The following is a 27,555-nucleotide window of genomic DNA, read 5'->3' on the forward strand; positions in this document are numbered from 1 at the left end:
CTGCCTAGGGTCTCTATAACCAAAATAAAATTAAAGATGTCTAAAGAATGTTTGTGGCCAGGGGAAACACAGTCACTGAGTTTACTTAGTTTAAGGACAGACTAGTTATAAGCGCTAATAAAATAAGCCTCCAGGGGCTTTAACATTCCACACATTAGGGATCTTTGGTATTATTTACAAAGTACCAACCTGTACAATTTTTGTATCGCATGGGCTGCATTCTTCCTAACGTATGGTGATAAGTCAGCAGAAGCTTCCTTAATAGCAAGCATCATAATAGGTACAATAATTGGCACTCTAATACTTGACAGAACTCTCAAAGCACTTGCACGAATTAGTTGATTTGGGTCCTAAAGACAGTGCAAAAATATTCATCAAAATTTCAAGTTTTCAATATTTCAAATACATCTTTATGATACAGTTAACAGGTGCTTATAGGATGTAATACAACAATAGCAAAAAAAAAAAAAAAGGCTACTTAATTTAAATACCCAGTATATGGAAATGGCTGAGGAAAAAGAGAATTAAATAAATGTTTATTTCTCTGAATAATGTTTTAACAAGAAAAGTAATGGTTATAATTCTACTTGAGCATATATTACTAAACATGCTGGGTTTTTAGAGTTTCATAATAACAAAATGCTGCAGGTCATAAATTTTATCTTTAAAAAAAGTCATGTCCCCTCTTTGTACACTTTCAACAACTAGTTGGTGTAATGATGAAGAGCTCTTTGAGGCACAATAATGACTATATTGAACATAAAGGAGCATACAGAAACTGAAACATATAAGGCAAAGTCCAGTTGATTATAATAATAAATTATTTTCTAAGGGCATTGAATAGGGACCGTGAGAGGCCTTTTAACTCTTTCAAAACATGACTGTACCATTTAGTGGATTATTGCTCCACTTCTTTAAATGACACACCTTCAACTGTGCAGAAACATTGCAACTATTTGCCTACTCACTCTATTATTTACCTTCAGAGCTCGCTGAAAAGTGCTTATGGACAAGAGTGCCAGATCCTGCTGTTCTTCAGCATATCGGACCAGGTAAACATATACTAACTTCTTGATCTGTGAATAAGAAAAAATAATTTAATCCTAGCCAGAGTGAAAATTAAAAATTTAATATTTTCTATACTAAAATCCACACTCAACTTACCTGAACTAAATAACTGAACCTGATCATAGCTAGCCTAGATGGTAAAATAAAGATAATGTATTGTAGGATAATGAATAGAAACAGAAAAAGCTTGTCAAGTAATAAGCATTTTAATAATCCAATCCACAATAGCAATATCCTATCAAGTTGTCCTTCCTCTTGATGGGAAAAAAGAGTTCTTGAGCAAAACTCACACAAGAATATTAAAATATTAACTGATTTGGAAAAGTATTTTCAAAATGAGGGATACAAATAATATAAAGACCTTGGGCTCTGTCCACTAACTATATGGTATGGAAGCTTACGTTTCTTCATCTGTCAAAAGGTTCTGAGGCCCAACTCTGATTCTATGGTAATAGTCACATTCCAATATACATTACATGATATTTTCAGCTCAGTAAGAATAATGTGTGACAATATTAATTTAATGTAATAAAAATTCCAAAAGGATGGAAGTGTGTTCTGAAAACTGTTTTCAAAGTCAATTTAATCACTATATTTATAACAAAATTATGATGAGCAGAAAAATTAAATGAAAATTGGAATTTGAGTTGAAATTCATCAACTGCTTCCTTCTGACACTGCTTGTAGCTTGTATCTCCCTTCTCAAATATCTTCAGATACCATTGCTTGATTAATTTTCTGATACATCCCCAAAGTATATATCTAAAAGTTAATGGAATGTTCAAAGAGCATGGGAAATGAGGGGAAGTAGCTTGAAATAGGTGGAATCAATGCTGAAAAGGAAAACAGTGCTATACTGGGCCATATTTTATATCACAGTAACCAATCTGGACTTCTTTAAAGACAACTGTCATGGCCTTCTCTCCCTTACAGTCCAGTTTCCCTTGACACAGCAGTGTTTTGAGTTCCTTCACCATCCTGTTTGTTCCCTTCTGAACTCACACAATTTGTCTATATTTTTTTCAGTACAGCACTCCAAACTACAAATGAAGTCTAAGCAAGACAAAGTAGTTAAGATTTTGTTCCAGATGAGGTGTTTCTACTGATACAACTAATTCTTTTTTTTTTTTTTTTTTTTGCGTTACACGGGCCTCTCACTGTTGTGGCCTCTCCCGTTGCGGAGCACAGGCTCCGGACGTGCAGGCTCAGCGGCCATGGCTCACGGGCCCAGCCGCTCCACGGCATGTGGGATCTTCCCAGACCAGGGCACGAACCCACGTCCCCTGCATCAGCAGGCAGACTCTCAACCACTGCGCCACCAGGGAAGCCCCAGATACAACTAATTCTTGATTAAAACCATATTTTTTTCCAAATGTGCTACTGACTAAATCAATCCATACTCGAGTAATTGTCCTAGTGAGGTTTCTTCTTTTAAAAGGAGGGCAATATCTTACACTTACCTATAGACATTTTCAACAACTTAAATTCAACACATCACGGCACCCTCCTCAGATATTTTAGATCTTAATCTTTAATCCAACCTATTTTGCTATTCTTCACAATTTCATGGACACAAGTGAAAACTTAATGAACATACTTTCTGCATCTTTATCATTATTGATAAAATGCTAAACACACCATTTTAAGATGATACCAATCGATTCATCTGTACTATATTGACAGGGTTATAGGTGAAACTAACAAAAAACATATTTCCAATTACTCTTCAGTGCTGAATAGATCCACAAAATCTTAAAAACGAAACCTAAAACCCTTAACTAAGTATTCAATACAGCCCATAATCTTCCTTTAAAGTCAAACAAGGAAGAGTCCCCAAATATAACTTGACTTTTTGTCTCAATCTCCACTCATTCTATCAATCCTACTTTCTCCCAAGTTCTACCAATCAAAATCTTCCACAAAAGCAAAAATGAAACAATAAAATTTCCACTAAGAGAGGAACAGTACAACAAATTACAGTACATCCATATAATGCTGTACTATGTGGTCACTATATATAATTAAGTAAATCTATACTTGACGTTGAAAATATGTCCTTGTAAAAAATTTTAAGGGTGCAAAACAGTATGCACTGTATGATCGCACTTCTGTGTTAATAAAAAATAGATACACATATATTGTATTTTATCACTCTAAGATAAACCACCAATTGTAAGATGTACCATAATTTTACAGACCACAAAGAGAAGAAGAAAAAAATCTGCCAATTGTAAGCCACCCTCAATTGTTAAGATAAATCCCAACTGCATAAACTTTAAAATAGAAAACAGATGTCTTAGAATGGACATTATATGGTAATAATAGCAAATATTTATATACTTAACTATGTGTCAGGTACTGTTCTACATGTTATATTTAGATTAATTCATTTTATATTCACAACTCAATGAACAGGTATTACCTTTCTTGTTATACAGGTGAAGAAACTGAAGCACAGAGAAGTTAAGTAACTTGACCAATATAGAAATCTATTAAATGAAGAACCAGGATTCAAACCAGATAAGCATAAAAGTTGAAAAAATTTATATAGTAAAATGTTAACAGTGACTATCTCTGGGTGACGGCATTAACCAGTGACCCTCACTCTTTACATCTTTCTATACTATTTAATTTTTTTACAATGAATATTAATTTTATGTTCAGATAAAACAATAAAGACACTTTCATTTTAGGGGTGAATCTCATCTTTCTAGACATCCTCCAACACAGAATAATAGTACTTTCTCTGATTATAAAAGTATTTTAAATTTTTCATTATAAACAATCTGAAACTGAAAATATTTTTAAGTTTCCACATTCTTATGATGGCTTTTTCTATAGCATTGGCAACATGTAGCCACCAGAACTATTTTAAACCTGTTCAATAGACAAAAACTCAGCTAAATCAACAAGTTTTTGCAAGTCAACCAATCTGGGACAGCCCCTTGCTTCTTAACGTTAGCCAATCAGGAACAAATTCACTCTAAAGAAACACACCTCTTAGTGCCAATCAATCAAAAGTAGTCTCACCCAAGTGACCACTCATCTACAGATGATATCAACCCACTCAGGCCCCTTAAAGTCCATGAAATTTTCAAATGATCATGGAATCAAGTGTTCTCACACAAGAATACAAAAAATGGGTTCCAATATTATGTGGTACTAGTGTACAAGATGGCAACCAAATGATCCAAAATATACCCAATATTTTAGATTATATTTAAATGGAAATATAAATTTTAAAAATTCTTAAATCACAGTTTAAGAAGCACTTATCTAATTGTTTGAGTTATAAATGATTTTCTCCCCAACCAGATTTTGAAGTTCCTAAGTTAAGGATATATGTATATGCATAGCTGGGATTCACTTTGTTATAAAGCAGAAACTAACACACCATTCATTGTAAAGCAATTATACTCCAACAAAGATGTTAAAAAAAAAAAAAGTTCCTAAGTTACAACAGTGCCAAAAAGCAACCAACACTTGCTGGTTGACTGATTTATACCAATTTAAATATATCAAATCAACACACAAGATGTATTTTAAATAAGATATTTCTCAAATTCACCTTGGAATGAACATGAGGTTATTTAGTACAGGAACCATTCTTTATTAATCTACATATTCCCACAACCTATCACATAGCCTGGCAATATAGTAAAAGCCCAATAATTATCAGCTGAATGAAACATCACAGCCCAATGAGAGACTGGAAAAAAAAAAAAAAAGACATTTCCCATTAGATTGCTATATCTAGGACCTAACTTACCACCAATAGATATAATTCATGAAGTAGATGTCTAAAAGGACATCAACATACTGTGAGAAAACAAAAGGTATTAAGAAGACTGCCTCAAATGTCTTTAACTTGTGGGGGTTTTTTAGAAAATTAATCATTTAAAATATTCTTTCTCTTTACCAATTATATTCAGATCCCAGTCTACAGTTCTCAGGAAACTTTTGAAACAAGAATGGGTTAGGATCCACCCACACCCTCATCTTCTTGGGATGTATTTTCTCAGCAACACCTTTATTTACTTAACTGTACAGCCAACTTTTAAAGGTGAATTATGAACTCCAGAATATATCCAGGAGTTTATACTGGCAACACTGAAACGTTCAAACCACAGCTGAGCTACCAGGCACTGCTATAATTACTCACTATTGGAGAAGGATTATTGTGACTGTTATAGCAAAAAGCATAACATTATTAAATCACAGAAGGTTGCAAAACACTAAATTTGTTCTAGTTCTAAGAATCAATCAAAATTGACCACAAGAGGCCTATGCACTGACCGGCTGCAGGTTTGCAGAGAAAGCCTACTTTCCCTGACACCATTCTGTGATCAGAAATGGGAGTACTTAAAGTTCCGTGACTACACCATTCTCTTATCAGTTACTTTCATTCAGTGTTACAATACTCCTTGCTGTAAAGCTAATCATAGCAGAGCCCCAGTAGGCTGGAAGAACACAGGCAGATCTGTTTAATTAGTTTATCAATACTAGCACATCAAACTTCATGAGTTATTGACTAAACCTTTGATTATTTTAGTACTATAGCTTACTAGGTCACTTTTGGTATCATTTGACATCGAATGGCAGATGACGTACGGCTCAACTGTGTGTCTAAGGCAGTATGTACTGGTAAAAATGAAATTTTGTACTTGATAGCAATGAAACATCAATCAATTCTGAACACAAATTTTAAGAAGCCTATGTCAGTTTTCCCACAACATTAGAGGATTAAGCATGTTTCCAAGAACTAACAAGGTATTTCAAGAACAAAAAAAATCCAAAACAAATAGATCAATAGAGTAGTCCCCCTCTATCTGTGGGGGATACGTTCTAAGACACCCAGTAGATGCCTGAAACTATGGACACTACCAAATTCTATATACACTACGTTTTTTCCTATACACAGATACCTATGATAAAGTTTAATTTATAAATTAGGCACAGTACGAGGCTAACAACAATAGCTAGTAATAAAATAGAACAGTTGTAAGAATATACTTAAATAAAAGTTATGTGAATGTGTTCTCTCTCTTTCTCTCTCTCTCATATTGGACTGCACTTACCCTTCTTTTTGTGGTGATGTGAGATGATGAAACGTCTATGTGATAAGATGAAGCAAGGTGAATGAAGTAGGCATTGTGATGCAGAGTTAGGCTACTATTGACCCTCTCATGGTACATCAGAAGGAGGATCATCTGCTCTAGGTGATCCTGGATCACTGAACATGACAGTGTCGATGGTTAGATGTCAGGAGCAGATAATGTCAATGGTTGGGGATCCCAGACAGAACGGCACAAAATTTCATCACACTACTCGTAATAGTGTGCAATTTAAACTTATGAATTGTTTATCTCCAGAATTTTCCATTTAATATTTTTGGACTGCTAACCACAGGTAACTGAAACTGTGGAAAGTGAAACCACAAGGAAGGGGAGACTACTGTAATTATGTTTATAGTGACATTTTTGTTACAGAACATTAGATAGCATACCAGAATCTGATTGTAAAGGATAAAGATGAATAGAAAAGTTCTACTGTTGATAACTATCTGAACATTACAAACAGCTCTGAATAAATAATAAACAGTACAGAATTTTCTGTTTACAACAAGACTGGAATTCCAGAGTGAACTATTTACAGCATAACTTATTACCAATATCTCAGGACTTGGTCATTTCTACCCACATCTAAAACATAAAAAATTTATACCCAAATGGGAAGAAGACCTAAATAGACATTTTTCTAAAGAAGACATACAGATGGTCAACAGGCATATGAAAAGGTGCTCAATATCACTAAATATTAGAGAAATGCAAATCAAAACTACAATGAGGTGCCATCGCACTCCAGTCAGAATAACCATCATTAAAAAAATCTACAAGGACTTCCCTGGTGGAGCAGTGGTTAAGAATCCGCCTGCCAATGCAGGGAACACAGGTTCGATCCCTGGTCCAGGAAGATCTCACATGCCATGGAGCAATTAAGCCTGTGTGCCACAACTACTGAGTCTGTGCTCTAGCCCGCAAGCCACAACTACTGAAGCCCACATGCCTAGAGCCCGTGCTCCACAACAAGAGAAGCCACCGCAACAAGAAGTCTGCATATGGCAAGGAAAAGAAGGCCCTGATCGATGCAACTAGAGAAAGCCCATGTGCAGCAACAAAGACTCAACACAGCCATAAATAAATAAATAGATATAGATAGATAGATAGATAGATAAAATTGATTCTTTAAAAAAAAATCTACAAATAACAAATGCAGGAGAGGGTGTGGAGAAAGGGGAACCCTCCTAAACTGTTAGTGGGAATGTAAAGTGGTACAGCCACTCTAGAAAAAAGTATGGAGGTTCCTCAAAAAACTAAAAATAGAGCTGCCATAGGATCCAGCAATCCCACTCCTGGGCATATACCCAGACAAAACTATAATTTGAAAGGATACACGCATCCCTATGTTCATAGCAGCACTGTTCACAATAGCAAAGACATGGAAACAACCTAAATGTCCATCGACAGACGAATGAATAAACAAGATGTTGTAGGTATACACAATGGAATACTACTCAGCCATAAAAAAAAGAATTAAATAATACCATTTGCAGCAACATGAATGGACCTAGAGATTATGATACTAAGTGAAGTAAATCAGAAAGAGAAAGACAAATACCATATGATGTCACTTACATGTGGAATCCAAAATGTGACACAAATGAACTTATCCATGAAACAGAAAGAGACTCACAGACATAAAGAACAGACCTGTGGTTGCCAAACTGGAGGGGAGAGGGTAAGGGATGGATTGGGAGTTTGGGCTTAGCAGATACAAACTGTTATACAGTATGGATAAACAACAAGGTCCTGCTGTACAGGACAGGGAACTATATTCAATATCCTGTGATAAACCATAATGGGAAAGAATATGAAAAAGAATGTATACATATGTATAACTGAATCATGTTGCTGTACAGCAGAAATTAACACATTGTAAATCAATTATACTTCAATAAAATAAAGTTTAAAAAAAATTATACCAATGCCAGATACCTCCAAAGGATATCTAATACCAGATGATGATAAGAGGTCAAAGACACTAAAGAAGAAAGAGGAGGAAGGAATCAAACAGAAAGGATGGCTCTAAAAGGGGAATGACCTAAAATGATTTCTGAAGCCAAGCTACCTGGCTTTAGATTCTGACTGCCACATAGTAGCTATGTAACCGTGGTCAGATAATCTAACCTCTCTGCTACCTTATCCTCATACAGAAAATATGGAAAATGAAAGAACCAACTCCACAGGGCTATTTGTGAGGATAAAATGAGTTGATATAAGTAAGGCATTAACAGCCTAGCACAGATGGCATTTTTTAAGTGTTAGCAATCATTGTTGCTACTGAGAGACTCTATTCCCAGTAACGCTAAGACAAGATTTACCTACAGCTCACAAATTTCCTAAGTGAAATCTTGATTTTTCTTTTTCAGCTACTTGAACTTTCTTATACCAGAAGCCATAAAACTAATGTATATATCAAATTAGAAGCTAAGATAACATGGCCATAACAAGTCAGACAGTTTAACTGAACTATCAATTCAGAATTATATATATATATTTTTTTAATTTTTTAAATAAACTTTTTATTTATTTATTTTTTAGCATCTTTATTGGAGTATAATTGCTTTACAATGGTGTGTTAGTTTCTGCTGTATAACAAAATGAATCAGCTATACATATACATATATCCCCATATTGCCTCCCTCTTGCGTCTCCCTCCCATCCTCCCTATCCCACCCCTCTAGGTGGTCACAAAGCACCGAGCTGATCTCCCTGTGCTATGCAGCTGCTTCCCACTAGCTATCTATTTTACATTTGGTAGTGTACATATGTCCATGCCACTCTCTCACTTGGCCCCAGCTTACCCTTCCCCCTCCCAGTGTCCTCAAGTCCCTTCTCTACATCTGCATCTTTATTCCTGTCCTGCCCCTAGGTTCTTCAGAACCTTTTTTTTTTTTTTAGATTCCATATATATGTGTTAGCATACAGTATCTGTTTTTCTCTTTCTGACTTACTTCACTCTGTATGACAAGTCTCTAGGTCCATCCACCTCACTACAAATAACTCAATTATATTTACATGGAAACAAGCACATAAATAGTGCTTAATAAATATCTACTAAATTAATCTTAAGTAAACTCTGCAAATACTATAAGATTACATGTGCAGTCTAGACTTCTCCCATTAATTAGAATCTTAGAAAGGATGGTTTATCAAGTTATTTAAATCCAATATTAATTAATTTATCTTAGTTCCTAAGTTGGCAATAAGTGTACAAGTGTTTTGATTTTAATTTACCCAAGTTAGTCAAATTCACTTTATGATGCCTATTCATTTTGGCAGCAAAATTCAGATATTTCAATATCTGAAATATGTAATGTACTTACTACCTAACAAAAAAATGAAGTGTACTTTAAAATGTATCTAAAAAGTAGGTTTAAAGTACATATCTTTAAAATTCTATAATATAAGTTATTCTAATAAAAAAGTTAAGATGATAGGAAAATAATTCATTTTGTATATAGAAATGTGTACTCCAGAAAATGTATAACATATACTTCAGTGTACTTTTCCAGATTTTGAACATACAAATGCAAGATTATTTAAACTACTCACTTTCCTTATATGAGACACAGTAACACCCAATCTACTGCATAGTGTAAAAATAATAGCTTAGTGTCTACATCATATCAACCTTGTGCTTGTATAATACAAATGAAGTGTGACCTGGCTGATCTTATTGCTCCACTTAAAAAATTCTACCATCATTCTCAGGTGATGATTATTTTATACACTCTGTTTTTCTTGTACCGATGCAATCTTTTCATTAGAAAATGCCTTGTTTTTCAAACTATAAATACTTAAGTACTGACTATAAAACTGCTAATGACATGTGGTCCACTCGGTATATTCTGGCTATAAAGCATTACAAGACACCGTTACAGAACTCTGATGTAAGGACGGAAAAGAGAAAGAGAATTTTCAAGTATGTCACCAGTTACAAATCGAAAATTCTGCATGGAAAGTAGGGAAAACTGAGACTAATGTTTTCATTTGACTGATAACATTCCGTATATTTTAAGGTTTTAAAAATATTTACAGATTATGATATAAAGCTATAATTTAGAAATAGTAACTGAGAGATCTGATTTACCCTTCCTACCTTAATGAAACAGAAAATCAGGGGCAAAAAATGAAAAAGAAGTTTTCATATGTTGGAAAACAGGCAGCACATTACTGTGAGCCCTGAGAGAGGGAAAAAAATCAAGGTGAGCCTTCAACTGAGGGTGAGTCTACCAGGAAAGGGAGGCAACTCAAACAGAATCCAGAAGACTCACTGTGCTGAGGAGACAGTGATCAAAGTTCACAGAGGCCAAGGTTGCTAGAATTTGCAGAGCAGAATAACAAAGAGGAGGGCACTTCAGCGAGAGAGAGGGAGAATGCATTCTGGAGAGAAGTACCATCATACTGTGGGCTAAGCACTGTCATGCACATGAGTAAGATGAAACTACCTGCGGCCAGACCAAAAAACACTGGAAAGAAGTAGGCAGAACAGGTCTCAAAGATCACAAAAAGCTAGGAAAAGTTCATATTCCCACCAGCCAGAGAGAAAGTATCTCATAAATACATGTATCATTGAGCAGAATCCTAAGAAGGGCATTGCTTTAATAGTGGGATTACATTAGTCTAGACTAAAGGTGTTTCCATATCCCCTACTAAAGATTAAAAGTATGCTTTGAAAGAATCAAGTGATTCCATATAACTTAATTGTGCATCACAAGAAAACCCAACACAATTTAAACAAAAATCAGGACAATATGAATCATAATTACTCTTCAAGTAATCTCTACCCACATCTGTCAAACTCCTGAACCATGCAAGCTCAGAATAGACTCAAAGCAGCTCAGCAAAAGACAAAAAATATGAGACTGAAGTTGCTGCCTAAGCAACAGAATTTGCAATTTGAACCCTGTCAAAATAACTGCTTTCTAAAACAAAAGCACCACCTATGGAGTAAATATAAAAGAATACAGAATCAACATAATTTAATATTCATAATGTCAAAAGATACAACTCAAATTACCCAATATATGAAAAACTAAAAAAATGGAACATATGCACACAAGGAAAGGAAATTAACTAAACGAAAGCCTGAGAAAAACATACTAGAACCAGCAGGTGAGGATTTTAGAGTTACTATTACACTTAAGTAAAAGAAAATGTGCTTTCCATTAAGAAAGAATAGAGGAAATCTCAGCAAAGAAACAGAAAGGATAAAAAAAGGGACAAACTGAAATTCTAAAATGAAAAAATACAATTTCTAAAATAAAAATGAATGTACTTAATCAAATGGAGAGGACAGAAGAACGAGTAAGCAAACTTGAAAACAGGTGAGTAAAGATTACCTAATGTAAACTACACACACACACAAAAGATCTAAAAAACCAACAATGTTTCATACATTGTCAGATAAAAATAAAACAATATAACATGTATGTAATTTCAATACCAGAAAGAGAAAGGAGAAGGGGGCAAATACTATCTGAAGAAAGAATGGCCCAGGGCTTCCCTCATGGCACAGTGGTTAAGAATCCACCTGCCGGGCTTCCCTGGTGGCGCAGGGGTTGAGAGTCTGCCTGCCAATGCAGGGGATACGGGTTCGTGCCCCGGTCTGGGAAGATCCCACATGCCGTGGAGCGGCTGGGCCCATGAGCCATGGCCGTTGAGCCTGTGCGTCCGGAGCCTGTGCTCCACAACAGGAGAGGCCACAACAGTGAGAGGCCTGCGTACTGCAAAAAAAAAAAAAAAGAATCCACCTGCCAATGCAGGGGACATGGGTTCGAGCCCTGGTCCGGGAAGATACCACATGCTGTGGAGCAACTAAGCCTGTGAGCCACAACTACTGAGCTTGCACTCTAGAGTCTGCGAGCCACAACTACTGAGCTCGTGTGCCACAACTACCGAAGCCTGCGTGCCTGGAGCCCATGCTCTGCAACAAGAGAAGTCACCCAATGAGAAGCCCGCACACCACAACAAAGAGTGGCCCCCGCTCGCCCCAACTAGAGAAAAGCCTGTGTGCAGCAACAAAGACCCAATGCAGCCAAAAATAAAAATTAAAAAATTTATAGAAAGAAAAAAAAGAAAAGAAATAATGGCCCCAAATTTCCTACTTTTGATCAAAGACAGTAATTTTTAGAACTAAGATGCTCAACACACACAAAACCAAATGAACAGGAATAAGATCACACCAAGGTACACCAAAGTCAAACTACCAAAAGCCAAAGATGGAGTAAAACATGAAAGTGTCAAGAGAAAAATTACAAATTACATGGGAAGATGAATGATCCAATTAACAGGGACTTTACATAAGAAATTATGGAGGGCAGAAGAGTCTTCAAAGCATCTTTAAAATGCTGAAACAAAACGAAACTATTAATCCAGAAGTCTATGACCAATGAAATAATTCTTTAGGAATGAAGGTAAAATGCAAACATTTTCAGATAAAAGTAAGAGAATTCATCACTAGCAGACCTCCATTATAGAAAAAGCCAACAAAAGTTTTTAAGGCAGGAGGATCATGATACTGATAGAAATTTGGATCCTTAGAACTCAAAGGGAACACTGGACATGATAAATATCTTAATAAATGATAAATACTCTTTTCTGTTTTTCCTTTTAATTTCTTTATGTCATAAGTATTGATATTTAAAGGAAAAATTGTACTGCCTTATGATGCTTGCTTGCTTATTTTTTATTTATTTGTTTGTTTGTTTATGGCTGTGTTGGGTATTCTCTGCTGCAGGCGGGCTTTCTCTAGTTGTGGTGCACAGGCTTCTCATTGTGGTGGCTTCTCTCATTGTGAAGCATGGGCTCTAGGCACACAGGCTTCAGTAGTTGTGGCATGCGGGCTCAGCAGCTGTGGCTCGCGGGCTCTAGAGCGCAGGCTCAGTAGCTGTGAGCTTGGCTCGCATGGGCTTAGTTGTTCCACAGCATGTGGGATCTTCATGGACCAGGGCTCGAACCCGTGTCCCCTGCACAGGCAGGAGGATTCTTAACCACTGTACCACCAGGGAAGTCCCTTATGATACTTTTAACTTATATAAATCTGATAAATTAATAACTAAAACATAAAAGGAGAGATATGGATGTATACAGTTGCAAGATTTCTATATTTTATGTGAAGAAGTGCAACATTAACTATAATCCAACTGTGAAAAGTTAAGAATGGATACAGCCAACACTTAAAAAAACTGCAAAGAAGTACAGGTTAAAAATAAAAACAGGAAAAATTTAAGTGTGATTTCCTCTATAAAAAAGAGGAAAAGAAGAAGAGAGGAACAAAAATAAAGGGGACAAATTTAAAAAAAGAAATCATGTAATACTACACTCAAATCCAACCACATCAATAAATACATCAAGTGTTAACAGAATAAACACTCCGATTAAAAGGCAGAGACTGACAGAATGGGTGGGAAAAACATGGAACTAGATGCTGTCAATAAGAGACACAAATAGATATGAAGACACAGGCTAGGAACAAATGAATGAAAACAGGATATACCATACAAAGAGATGAGAAGGCTGGAATGACAATATTAATAACAAGAAATCAATAGACTTTAAGACAGTAAAGTATTACCAGAGAAAAAGAAAGCTTTATTTTAGGATAAAGGGGCAATTCATCAGGAACACCTGAAAAGAGCTATGCCTAATAGGAGTGCTTCAAAATATAAGCAAAAAATGACTAAATTAAAGGGAAAAATAAACAGTTCCAGGATCATGATTGGGAGATTTAAGATCCGTGTCTCAGCAACTGGTAGAACATCTAGACAAGAGGTCAGTAAAAACATTTTAAAAATCTAAACAACACATTTGCTTAAATAATATTTATAGAACATTACAACCAACAGTGGAATACACATTCTTTTTCCACTGCACGTGATATGCATACCAAAACAAACTAAATGATTAGCTATAAACAAGTCTTCATAAAATTTTAAGACAATGATGTTTCCTGACTAAAAAGGAATTATATTACAAAGCAATAACAATATAAGATAATGAGATAACCCTCCCCCAATATCTGGAAATTAAACAACATACTTCTAAATACACCATAAGTCAAAAAAGAAATCATAAAATAAGAAAATATTTTTAGGGGGATGGATGGAGTGGGAGTTTGGGGTTAGCAGATGTAAACTTTTACATATAATGAATAAACAACAAGGTCCTACTGTATAACACAGAGAACTATATTCATTGTCCTATGATAAACCATATGGAAAAGAATATTTAAAAAAAAGAATGTATATTTATGTGTGTGTGTGCATATAATTGAATCACTTTGCTGTACAGCAGTAATTAACACAACATTGTAAATCAACTATACTTCAATTAAAAAAAGAATTTTAAAAAGTACATAAAGGACTTCCCTGTGGTGTGGTGCAGTGGTTACGCACCACAGGTTATTGGTGCCTGCCAATGCAATGGACAGGGGTTTGAGCCCTGGTCCTGGAAGATCCCACATGCTGCGGAGCAACTAAGCCCACACACCACAACTACCGAGCCTGAGCTCTAGAGCCCGTGTGCCACAACTACTGAAGCCCGCGTGCCTAGAGCCCACGCTTCACAACAAGAGAAGCCACCACAGTGAGAAGCCCGCGCACTGCAATGAAAAGTAGCCCCTGCTCTCCAAAGCTAAAGAAAGCCTGTGCCCAGCAACAGAGAACCAACACAACCATAAATAAATAAATAAACAAACAAACTTAAAAAAAAAAAGACAGCAAGTAACAAGTATTGGTGAGGATGTGGAGAAAAGGCAACCTTTGTGCTCTGTTGGTGGGATTGTAAGTTGGTGCAGCCACAGTGGAAAACAGAATGTAGGTTCCTCAAAAAATTAAAAATAGAACTATCATACAATCCAGCAATCCCACTCTTAGGTAGGTATACATTCGAAGAAAACAAAAACACTAATTCAAAAAGATATTGATACATGATCCCTATATTCATTGCAGCATATTTACAATAGCTAAGATATGGAAGCAACCTAAGTATCCATCGATAGATGAATGAATAAAGAAGATGTGTGTGTACACACACACACACACACACACACACACACAATGGAATATTAGCCATAAAAAGGAATGAAATCTGCAACAGCACGTATGGATCCAGAAGGTATTGTGCTAAGTGAAATAAGTCAGACAAAGAAAGATAAATACCATATGATTTCACATATATAAGGAATCTAAATACAAAACAAATGGACAAATAGAATAGAAAGAGACTCACAGATACAGAGAACAAACTGGTGGTTGTCAGAGGGGAAAGGGGCAGGGGGGCATGAGTGAAATAGGTGAGGGAGATTAAGAGGTACAAACTTCAGTTATAAAATAAATAAGTCATGTAATGTACAGCATAGGGAATATAGTCAATAATACTGTAATAACTTTGTATGGCAGCAGATGGTAATTAGACTTTATTGTCAAGATCATTTTGTAATGTATAAAAATATCGAATCATGATGCTGTATACCTCAAAATAATTTTATATTGTAAGTCAATTATACTTTAATTTTTTAAAATCTAATTTGAAATGATTCTGTAGTAAAGAGTTAAAACAGTAGGCCAGAGATTGCTATCCTTAGAAAGCCTACTTATAAAGTTGGCCTTGACTGTTGTCTGGGAACTTGAACTTCAGAGGTATTGCCGCCATTCCCTAACTGATAAGAGTGGTTTACATAAAAACAATATGGTTTATGCTGAACATGTGCTTACTTTCTGATAGTCTGCAATTCTGGAATATGCTAGCCAGTTAATGGGTACACGAGCAGCCCCCAATAAAGACTTGGGCACTGAGTCTCTTATGAACTTTCCTAGTAGACACACTTCACACATTTTGTCAGAGGTGATGCTGGAGGAATCGAATGTCACAGGGAAAATCACTGGGGAGGCTTCTTAGAAGCTTGCATCTGGTTTTCTCTGGACTTCACTTCACGCACCTCTTTCAGTACCTAATTTTTGTTGTGCATTTTTCAGTGTAATAAGTCATAGCTATGAATCTGACTATAACCTGAGATCCTGTGGATTAGCCCAAAGAATGAGGGAACCTGTGAGTAGTCTTGGGATTCTCCCCTGACATGGATCATAGTGCAAAATTTAATAGCTAAAACTATTTAAACTTTTAGAACAAACTGGGAGAAATCTTCATAACATTAGGTTAGGCAAAGATTTATCAAGCAGATCACAAAAAAGCCTCAAGTATAACTAAGAAAACTGATAAAATGTACTTTATCAAATCAAACGTTTATTCTTTGAAAGACATTAAGAAAACAAAAAGGCAAGCTACAGACTAGGAAAAATAAATAATAGTAAATAACCATCAATCTGACAAAAGGCTTGTATCAGAATATATAAAGAATTTTTATACTCTAAACAAAAAAATTAAAAATAGGTTAAAGATCTGAACAGATATTTTAGAGAAGTTTTACGACTGATCAAAAAGATCATGAAAAGATGCTCAACACCACAAAGTATCAGGAAAATGCAATTAAAGGCACAGTGAAACACCATTACGCATCCACCAAAACGGTTGAAGTCAGATTCTAACAAGATCAAGTGTTGAAAGGGATATGAGCTGACTGGAACTCCACACACTGCTGGTGGGAATGCAAAGGGCACAGCCACTTTGGAAAACTACATGGTACTATTTTATAAAAACTAAACATATTCTTCCCAGACAATGCAACACATCTAAGCCTAGGTATTTACCCAAGAAAAATTAAAATATATGCCCATAAATAGGGTTTTATTCGACCCAAGTGTATTTCAATGGGTAAATTTAAAAACTGTGAAATATCCATATTATAGCAAAAAAAAGGAACAAAACATGAACACATGAAACAGCACAGATGAATCTCAGTAGCCTAAGTAAAAGAAGTCAGCACAACAGCTTCTATACTGTATGATTTGATTTATAAAAAATTCTAGAAACGACAAAACTATACTGACAGAAAGCAGATCAGTAGTTTCATGAAGACACCATACACGAAAATTAACCCCAAATGGATCACAGTCCTAAATATAAAAGCTAAAAATATAAAACTCTTAGAAAAAAAAGACAAGTGTAAATCTTTGTGACCTTGAATTAAGCATCAGTTTCTTAGATATGACATCTAAAGCATAAGCAAAAATATATATATATATCAATAGCTGTCACCAAAATTAAAAACTTCTGTGCTTCAAAGGGCATTATCAAGAAAATAAAAAGATAACCCACAAAATAGGAGAAAAATAGTTGCAAATCATACATCAGATAAGGGTCTAGTATTCAGAATACATAAAAAACTGTTAAAAATACACAATAAAAAGACCAACAACCCAATTATAAAATGGGAAAAGGATCTGAATAGACATTTTTCTAAAGAAGATATACAACTGGCCAATAGATTCTCAACAATTTTCTATTAAGGAAATGTAAATCAAAATTTCAGTGAGATACCACTTCATACCCACTACAGTATACAATCTAAAAGACAGACAATTTTTCTTTAAAAAAAGGAAAGTAAGTGTTGGTGAGGATGTGGAGAAATCAGAACTCGCATACATTGCTGATGGAAATATAAAATGGTTACAGTTGGGCTTCCCTGGTGGCGCAGTGGTTGAGAGTCCACCTGCCAGTTCGTGCCCCGGTCCGGGAAGATCCCACATGCCGCAGAGCTGCTGGGCCCATGAGCCATGGCCGCTGGGCCTGCGCGTCTGGAGCCTGTGCTCCGCAACGGGAGAGGCCACAACAGTGAGAGGCCCGCGTACTGAAAAAATAATAATAATAATAAAATAAAATAAAATAAAATGGTTACAGCTGCTGTGGAAAACAGTTTTGAAGTTCCTCAAAATGTTAAACACAAAGTTATTTTATGACCTAGCAATATCACTCCAAGGTATATATCCAAAAGAAATGAACACATATGTGCACACAAAAACTTCTACAGAATGTTTACAGCAACATTACTGACAAGAGCCAAAAAGTGGAAACAACCCAAATGTCCATCAACTGATGAATAAACAAAATGCAGTATATCCATACAATAGAATATTATTCAGCAAAAAACGAGCAATAGAGTAATGATACATACTATGACATGGATGAACCTTGAAAACATTATGCTATGTGAAAGAAGTCAGACACAAAAGCACATACTGTATAACTCAATTTATATGAAATGCCCAGAGTAGGCAAATCCATAGAGACAAAAAGTAAATTAATGGCTGCCTAGGGCCAGGGGGTGTTGTGGAGTAACTGCTAATGAATATAACGTTCCTTGTTGAGGTGATAAAAATGTTGTGGAATTAGATGGTGGTGATGATTGCACAATTCTGTGAATACACTATGCATCACTGAATTGTACACTTTAAAAGTGAGAAGTCTGTAACATGTTAATTATGTTTTGATAATCTTTTAAAAAGATGACTGATTCTTTTTTTTTCTTGAACATTTTATTTCCATTAAGAGCTTAGCAATTACTTTAGCTTCACATTATTGTCATAAATGATAACCAAATGGCCTAAGTAGCTAAAATCATAAAACTACTATAAGCCAAGTCAATGGTATATATATAAAGTTAATAGAAAATGACAACTATACGGGTACACATTTGTTTTGAACCTTACTAGAAATATGCCAAAATAACAAGTTTTATTAAAGAATGAGGTCCTTGGGCAGAAGCGGAAGAAGAATCATATCATCAAAAATTATTAGGAAAACTGTAGGTAAAAAGAAATCAGCCTACAATTTTAACCAAATAAAGGAGGAAAGGAGAGTACATCATCAGGGGCGATGACAGTTCAGGAAAATACATTCACCATCCATCACAAACTTTCTCACCACCTCAAGAGCTCAGCACAAGGCTCTCCAGGCATTGTTATTTTCCCACTAAGTTTCTTTATGTGGAACGTAAACCTGCATTTATGGTAACAACAGGATATTATACTGCTATTTAACCTGACAGCAAAAAACAGGAAAAAAACTTATTAGGGCCAGACTGACCTCATAACATCTCAATACCCTGAAAATAGGGGCAAAAAAAGGAATCATTAAGAAACAGTATTCAAAGAGCACTGTATTATCTAATGTGATTTATAAAACAAGTAAAATTCAGTAATCTTTGATGGAAAAAGCCATGGTATTATTTGAAATTTAGGAATGTTTTGATGCTGATTTTTTTACTAAAGTGGTACTCCAAGCCGTTAAGTTGGAACAAGTTCCAAACTCACAGTTACTTGCATCACCTCAGTTTAATAATCCAATAAATGACAAAAAAGACAAACAATGAAAACAGCATCATATAGCACAGCAGCTTTGTTTGGCTCCCTCTGGATAAAATCTTCAGTTTTCCCATGGTTTTACCTAGAAATCCAGTTGTAGAATCAAACTGTGAATCCATTTCAGCTAATAATTTATTTTGATGTTTAACTTCATGGCCTATTTCAATGGAAAGAGATTTTATAGCAGTTACTTTGTTTCTCAGACTTTCCGTGAGTCTCTCATTTTCTTCTTCACAGGCACTATACCCACTATTAGGATAGCCATAGTTCCCATAGTTGCCAGGAGGTACTCCTTCACCCAGGCCTGCTCGCCTCATCCTGCGGGAGGAGCGGGGGAAAAGCTGATTCTTTAAAGTAAAAATAATAACCATGGGGGCTTCCCTGGCGGCGCAGTGGTAGGGAGTCCGCTTGCCAATGCGGGGCACGCGGGTTCGTGCCCCGGTCTGGGGGGATCCCACATGCCACAGAGCGACTGGGCCCATGAGCCGTGACCGCTGGGCCTGCGCGTCCCCTGTGCTCCGCGGTGGGAGGGGCCACAGTGGTGAGAGGCCCGCGTGCCGCAAAAATAAAATAAAATAAATAATAATAATAACCATGTATTTAGGGTGCTTTAGCATATTTAGAAGTAAAATGCATAAAATGGGAACAGACTGGAGGGAGCAAATAGAAATGTACTGATGTAAGAATATACGAAGGGGTATAATTATTTGAAACTAGACAGTGATAACTTAAAAATGTGTATGTAAATCCTAGTGGTAGACTGTAGTAAGTTAAATATATATATTGTAGCCCCTAGAGCAAGCACCTACAGAATAAAGAGGTACAGCTTCAAGAGTAATATTAATAATACTAGATTATATGTGAAAAAACTTCCCTTTATCTTTAATTTCTACTACTTATACTCCATTTCCCTCCACCTAAAACAACCTGCCCCTGATGTCACCAGGTCCTTGAAAATATTCGTCAGTGGAGACTGCTGCTTCTCCCAAATTTACCAGACAGAAAAAGAGGACTAGGCTTATTTCTTGATGCTCACAGTTGCTAGCATGGGCAAATATGAAACATGTGTGCTGGCATTTTCATTCTCATGCAGATATCACCACTTCCTACTGAGTAAACACACCCTCCTCAAAAACACTTCCAACATACCCCCAGACAATCACTACCCAACATCAGTTGAAGTTGAGTCTCATGACAGATGTGGCCATTCAATCTTCATTACAACCTTCTGTTCTTTTGAAATACAAGGCATTTGCTCAGATCAACCTCTAATTCTCTTCATTGAACTTTTCATACTACTCATCTTTCTCAATGGTTTCCACACTGGCTCATATTTTTCTTTTGCACTCTATTAGAAGTCATTAGTCCATGTGACCTAACATTAACTACCTTGGCCTCAAAGTTCTGTGAATTCCTCTGTTTCAAATTCCATGTACAAGGCTATACAGGGACCAATAATTGAAGGCTCCCACCACATCCTGCCTTCTGCTCACCTCCTACTATACTGAGGCAAGGTCTATCAGAATTAAGATGCTCCAGGAAGAGCACTAGATTTGGAGTTACAACACCTGGGTTCAATCCCTGCCCTGATACTGCAGGAATTTAGGTCTGTTTCACTGGGCATAATGGTATCTTACAATTAAGTCCCTAGAGCAGAATTTCAACTAAACTGGCTTCTAAGAATATTCAGCAAGTTACCACCCTTCACCCAGGTGAATTAATCTCAATTTTACTTTTCATATTCTCCACCAAAATTCCAAAGCTAAGATTGTCTACTTTGTATTCTATTTCACCTATTTAAGATTATGGACATTGTAATTGTATGGAAAATCTAGTGACACAAGTATCTTATAATATGTTGTGTTTCAAAGTAACTGAAAAGTATATGATTCTTTCACAACAAAAGGAATCATGAAAATTATGAAGCAAAACAGTACCTCAATATTTTTACTGGCCACATTCTTCACAACAGCAGGAAACAGTTCAGATGCATTTTTCCCTTTTGCAATCATCTGAAGAATAAAAGTGGAATATTAGGACTGAAACTTTTTTAAAATTAGTCATTTGAAAACAAAACATAAATTCTACATACATTAAATATTTAGAAGATAAGCTACAGAAACAAATAAGCTATAGAGTTAACAAACAACTCTTTTTCAGTCACTTTATTTATTCCAACTATCTGCAGCAAAGAACAAACAATCTCTTGGGAATCAATATAAATACACATAGACATATTAAGGAAGAAACAGTAATTTAAAGACATAATATTTACAATAGTTTTCTCTGGCTAATGGTGTTGTAAACACTTTTTAAATATTTGTCCTCTTCTTTATTTTTCAAGTTCTTACATTAAAGATGTAATGCTTTTGCAATGGGGGTGGGAGTGGAGAATGAATGTTATTTTAAACAAACTACAATAATTCTTTCTCCTTCGGCTTTCTTTTTATAGATTCCCCTACTTCTCCAACCATTTTTTTCAAAGTTCCCTTCACCAGGTCCTCTTCCTTTCCCCACTAAAGTTCTGTGCACCAACATCTTTTCAGGCTACACTGTTCTACAATCTCTGAAACGCCTGAGATTTCATTCACCCGCAATATGTTAACTCCTACCTCTACAGGGATCAACTCCCCAAACTCTAGCCCTAACTCTAGGCCCTAGTTCCACTTCTCTAACTGAACATTATTAGATGTCTTTCTCATCCAAAACTTGCTATGTCTAAAACCAAACCTATTTTTCCTGATAAAATGGCATTCATGCTAGAATCTCCCATTTCCACCAATTTTCCCAGATACCAGAAACCATGAAATTATCTTGGTCTCTCCTCACATCTACACAGTAACCAGGTCCTGTTGTGAATTCTTAGCACACTCACATTAATCCCTTTCTCCTGTTACTATCCTAGTACAGGTCAATGTCACCAACAGAGGACTTTTCCGACAATCTCCTCCTGTCCATAACGTACATCACCGACAGTTTAACGTGCTCAAACTACCACTTCGCACGTCAGCTCCCCCTCAAAGATCTCAAAAGCCCCTGACTGCCTAAGAGTCCAAACTATTTCATTTACTATTCAAATGACTTAATTGCATTAACATCCCTTTTAAGCTCATCAACCATTATTGTTCTACACCAATGTCATTATAAAAGTAAACTGATCTACTCACTTCTTGCACATTCTGTGGCTCCTCTATGCTGGTGCTCATATCATGCCCCCAACCCACTTCTTTTTACTTTTCTAAGTTCTACCCTTCCATCTAGAGTATCATCAAATTCTAATCATTCTCCCTTGCTAGAGCCATCTCCTAACACCTAGTCCACTATGGCGTCCAATCCTAATTTCCTCTAGAATTTTTTAATCTACGTTTTTCATTTAGAATTTCCTATGTGTTACCTTTTATTTCTATTTATTTCAGTTTTATGTCTACCTGTAGTTCCATTTCCTTCACTCTCATTCCCAGAATATATCTTTATGTCTTTTAATAGTACGGACTTTGACAGCCACAAAATAAAGTTTTAACTACAGGATAATTTTTTGGAAAAGAGATCTTGGGACTTCCCTGACGGTCCAATGGTTAAGACTTTGCCTTCCAATGCAGGGGGCGCAGGTTCAATCCCTGGTCAGGGAGCTAAGATCCCACATGCCTCAGGGCCAAAAAAATAAAAAATAAAGCAGCAGCAATATTGTAACAAATTCAATAAAGACTTTATAAATGGTCCACATCAAAAACTAAGTAAATATATATATAAAATCTAAAATACCATTTTAAAAAAAGGGATCTTTATGAATTATATATCATATCTAAGAAACTACCTTAAAAAGGTAGAAGGCATTAGTTTTATAAATTTACAAAACTGTTTTATAAATACTATGTGACATTTTAAACAACAATAATCCCAGTTAACAATATCTCAGAAGACCTTTCTACATGACAGCTTTAGAACACTCTAATACTAACTAGTCTTTTCATTTTCTATTTTTTACCTGTGAAATTATTTGAGTATTCTGTGAAACCTTCTGAGTATTAAAGAAGGTTCACAAAATAGTGCAACTGAAGTATCTTTATATGACTTTTACAATTTTCTCATCTGTAAAATAAGAAGAGAGGGATTAAATGTTCTCTAGGGCCCCTTCCTTCGGTCATTCAGTCATTACCTAAAGTCAGAGATCCTGTCCTATGATATCCTACTCCAAGGCTTCCCCACCTTTATTCTACAGAATGCTATTCAAAAAGATGTTAATACACAAGGGAGAAAAAAAAAACCTATAGTCAAATTCATTCAACAGATATTTGCCAAGAGGATACTACATGCCAGGGACTCTTCTAGGCCTTGGGGATACAACCGTGAACAATATAGTCTTTACCCATCGGAGCTGACCTTTTAATGAGGGTGAGGGACAATAAACAAATATAGTATGTGAGGTGGTAAAAAGGGTACTATGGAGAAAGATAAAGAACTGCAGGAGAAATGGGAAGTGCTAGGGTAAGGGTGGGAGTTGCTGTGTTTTATGTTTTGGTTAGTGTTTGCACAGCATATATTTTTTTATCCTTATATTTTTTTTTTTTTTTTTTTTTTTTTTTTGTGGTATGCGGGCCTCTCACTGTTGTGGCCTCCCCCGTCGCGGAGCACAGGCTCCGGACGCGCAGGCTCCGGACGCGCAGGCTCAGCGGCCATGGCTCACGGGCCCAGCCGCTCCGCGGCATATGGGATCCTCCCAGACCGGGGCACGAACCCGTATCCCCTGCATCGGCAGGCGGACTCTCAACCACTTGCGCCACCAGGGAGGCCCTATCCTTATATTTTTAATCTATCTATTCCTTTATATTAAAAGTGGGGTTTTCCTAGAGAACGTACAGTTGCATCTTGATATTTTCATCAAATATGACAGTCTCTCTTAGTTGGTGACTTTAGATCACTTACATTTAATATAATTATTGATGTAGTTATATTCAGGTCTACCATTTTATTATCAGTTTTCTGTTTATTCCCTGTGTTTTGTTGTTCTGATTGCTGTTACCCTCATTATTTGGAAATTTTTTAGTATTTAATCATTTAAATTTTCTTTTTTATTTTAATTTTTATATTGACTATTTGGCTATATCTTTTTGTATAATTTTTATTGGTTCTTCTTCTAGAGATTACCAGATAATTACATAGATGCACAAACACAGTTGACAGATACATATAGACAGGTAAGTCAAGATATGTCAAACCTTCCACAGTTTACTTAGAGTTAATATTTCACAAGGTCAAATAAAATGTAGAAACCTTTCAACCATATAGGCCCTTTTAATCTGATCTCCCCACTACTCTTTATGTTATAGCCATCATATATTTTATATCTACATCCATCGAAAACCTCTCAGACAATGGGATACTTAGGAGGATAAAATTAGTCCTTTATGCTTACCAGATATTTACCATTTCTATTGGTCTCCCTCAAAATCCATCACATATTTCCCTTCAGCCTGGAGAACTTCCATTAGCCTTTCATTAAAGCAGATCGGCTAGAAATACTCTACTATTTTTTTCTGCCTGAGAATGTCTCTATTCATCTTCATTCTTTCACTGGATAGAGAATTCTAGGTTAACAATTATTTTCTTTCAGTACTTAGTCATTCAGTTTATCCTGATTGGGGTTCATTGAGTTTCTTTCATCTATAAATTTAAGTCATTCATCAGTTTGGGAAGTTTTCAGCAATAATGTCTTCAAGTATTTTTTCCACCCTAAAAAATATATGTTACATGGACATAATGTTTTGGTATCATCCAACAAGACCTGAGGCTTTGTTCATCTCTTTCCTTTTTAATCTCTATTCTAAGAATTGACTAATTTCTAGTGATTTGTCTTCAACTTTTGACTCCTTCTTCTATTATATCAATTCTGCTATTTAGTCAACCCAAGATATTTTTATTTCAGATATGATACTAGGACTTCCCTGGCAGCCCAGTGGTTAAGACTCCATGCTGCCACTGTAGCAGGGCACAGGCTTGTTCCCTGGTCAGGGAACTAAGATCCCACATGCCACGTTTTGTGGCCAAAAAAAAAAAAAAAGATATCCAGATATGACACTATACACATGACAGAAATTTCAACAAATTTCTAATGATGTGGTTCACTTGATATATTTTGGAAAACAACTATTTACCCATTAGTTACTACGTGGGGAATAAGTAGATATAGAATATCCCTTTCCCTAGCGTAACTTACCATCCAATCATAAGTGGCCCTAATATTACTCACTACTGAAGTATAAAACAAGAGAAATGTCTATGTATAAAACAAGAGAAATGTCTATTTAAGTCTTCACCCATTTTTAATTGGGCTGTTTTTAGTCATTGGGTTATATGAGTTCTTTATATATTCTGGAGAGTCTGTATCAGATATATGATTAAAAATATTTTCTCCCATTCTATGGGTTGCCTTCTCACTGGTTGACAGTGTCGTTTGATGCACAAACTTTTAAATTTTGACACAGTCTAAATTATTTCTTTTGTTGCTCACCTTTTGATGTTATATCCAAGAATCTTTTGACAAATCCAGTGTCATGAAGTTTTTAACCTATGTTTTCTTCTATGAGCTTTACGGTTTTAGCTCTTACATTTAGGTCTTTGATTCATTTTTTCACTTATTATATATATCGTATGAGGTAGGGGTCTAAAAATTCATTCTCTTGCATGTGAGTATCCAGTTTCCAAACACCATTTGGGGAAATTCTACCCCCACTGAATTGTCTTGCACCCTTGTTGAAAATAATTTGGCCATATAAGTGAGGGTTTTCTTTTAAGGCTCTCTATTGTGTGTATATGTCTCTCTATACGTCTGTCTTTATGTTGGTACCACATATTTTGATTACTGTAGCTTTGTAGTAAGTTTTGAAATCAGAAAGTGTAAGACTTCTTTGTTCTTCTTTTTCAAGATGGTTTTGGCCATTCAGAGTCCAGTAAGATTCCATATGATTTTAAGATAGATTTTTCTATTTTTGCAAAAAACATCCCTGGGATTTTGATAGGAACTGCACTGAATATGTAGATAATTTTGGGAATACTGACATCCTAATAATATTAAGTCTTCCAATCAATGAACATGGGACATCTTTCCATTTATTTGTGTCTTAATTTCTTTCAGCAACATTTTAGTTTTCAAGGTACAAATCTTTTGCTTCCTTGGGTAAGTATTCCTAAGTATTTTATTCTTTTTGATGTTACCATAAATGAGATTGTTTTCATAACTTCCTTTTAGGATTGATTACTGTTACCATATAGGAACACAACTAATTTTTATGTGTTAATTTTGTATCCTGCAACTTTGTTGAATTTGTTTATTAGTTCTAAAAGTTTTTTGTGGACTCTTTAGGGTTTTCTAAATATAAAAGCATGTCGTCTGTGAATGAAGATAATTTTACTTCTTTTCCAATTTGGCTGCCTTTTATTCTTTTTCTCACCCAACTTCTGTGGCTAAAACTTCCAATACTATGTTGAATAGAAGTGGTAAAAGTGGGCATCCTTGTTTTGTTCCTGAACTTAGAGGAAAAGCTTTCAGTCTTTCACCACTGAGTACGATATTAGCTGTGAATTTTTCATATTTGGCCTTTAAAATGTTGAGGTAGCTTCCTTTTATTCCTAGTTTGCTGAGTGTTTTATCCTGAAAGGGTGTTGAATTCTGTCAAATGCTTTTTCTGTATCATTAAAATAAACTTGTTTTTTCTCCTTCATTCTGTTAATGTGGTATATTACAATGATGATTTTCATGTTATTCATGTTATTTTTTAAATACTGAATAATAATCTAGATCTAAAAATTCAGATCTAGGGACTTCCCTGGCGGTCCAGTGGTTAAGACTCCATGCTTCCAATGCAGGGGGCACGGGTTTGATCCCTGGTCAGGGAACTAAGATCCCACATGCCACACAGCATGGCTCCCTCCCCAAAACTTCAGATCTAAAAACATAATTAATGTTAAAAAGCATTAATCTTTTTTTAACTCAGCAAGATAAAGAGGAGAAATTGCACTTACTTTCTCAACAATTTCAACTAGCTTCATTTTTTACAGATATACAGATGGGGAGAAAATTCAGCATTTTTACTTTATAAATAATT

At 35.7% G+C, this 27,555-nt stretch overlaps 2 protein-coding genes across 2 annotated transcripts in view; both read right to left on the reverse strand.

Annotated features, from left to right (window-relative positions):
- The window catches only part of AP3B1 (adaptor related protein complex 3 subunit beta 1), a 281,724-nt gene that overhangs the window by 209,811 nt on the left and 44,358 nt on the right, over window positions 1-27,555 (reverse strand). Inside the window, exons 3-5 of the mRNA XM_060093077.1 lie at window positions 21,391-21,465; window positions 981-1,076; window positions 190-350 (exon numbers count right to left, since the gene is read on the reverse strand). Coding sequence (XP_059949060.1) covers window positions 190-350; window positions 981-1,076; window positions 21,391-21,465 — 332 coding nt within the window. The remainder of the gene's footprint in view (window positions 1-189; window positions 351-980; window positions 1,077-21,390; window positions 21,466-27,555) is intronic.
- LOC132485271 (BET1 homolog) lies at window positions 19,368-19,786 on the reverse strand. Its single transcript, XM_060091779.1, has one exon. It carries the CDS (start codon window positions 19,768-19,770, stop codon window positions 19,414-19,416), a length of 357 nt encoding a protein of 118 aa, XP_059947762.1. The 5' UTR covers window positions 19,771-19,786; the 3' UTR covers window positions 19,368-19,413.

This window comes from Mesoplodon densirostris, chromosome 3 (assembly GCF_025265405.1).
Source record: "Mesoplodon densirostris isolate mMesDen1 chromosome 3, mMesDen1 primary haplotype, whole genome shotgun sequence".
Taxonomy (NCBI): domain Eukaryota; kingdom Metazoa; phylum Chordata; class Mammalia; order Artiodactyla; family Ziphiidae; genus Mesoplodon; species Mesoplodon densirostris.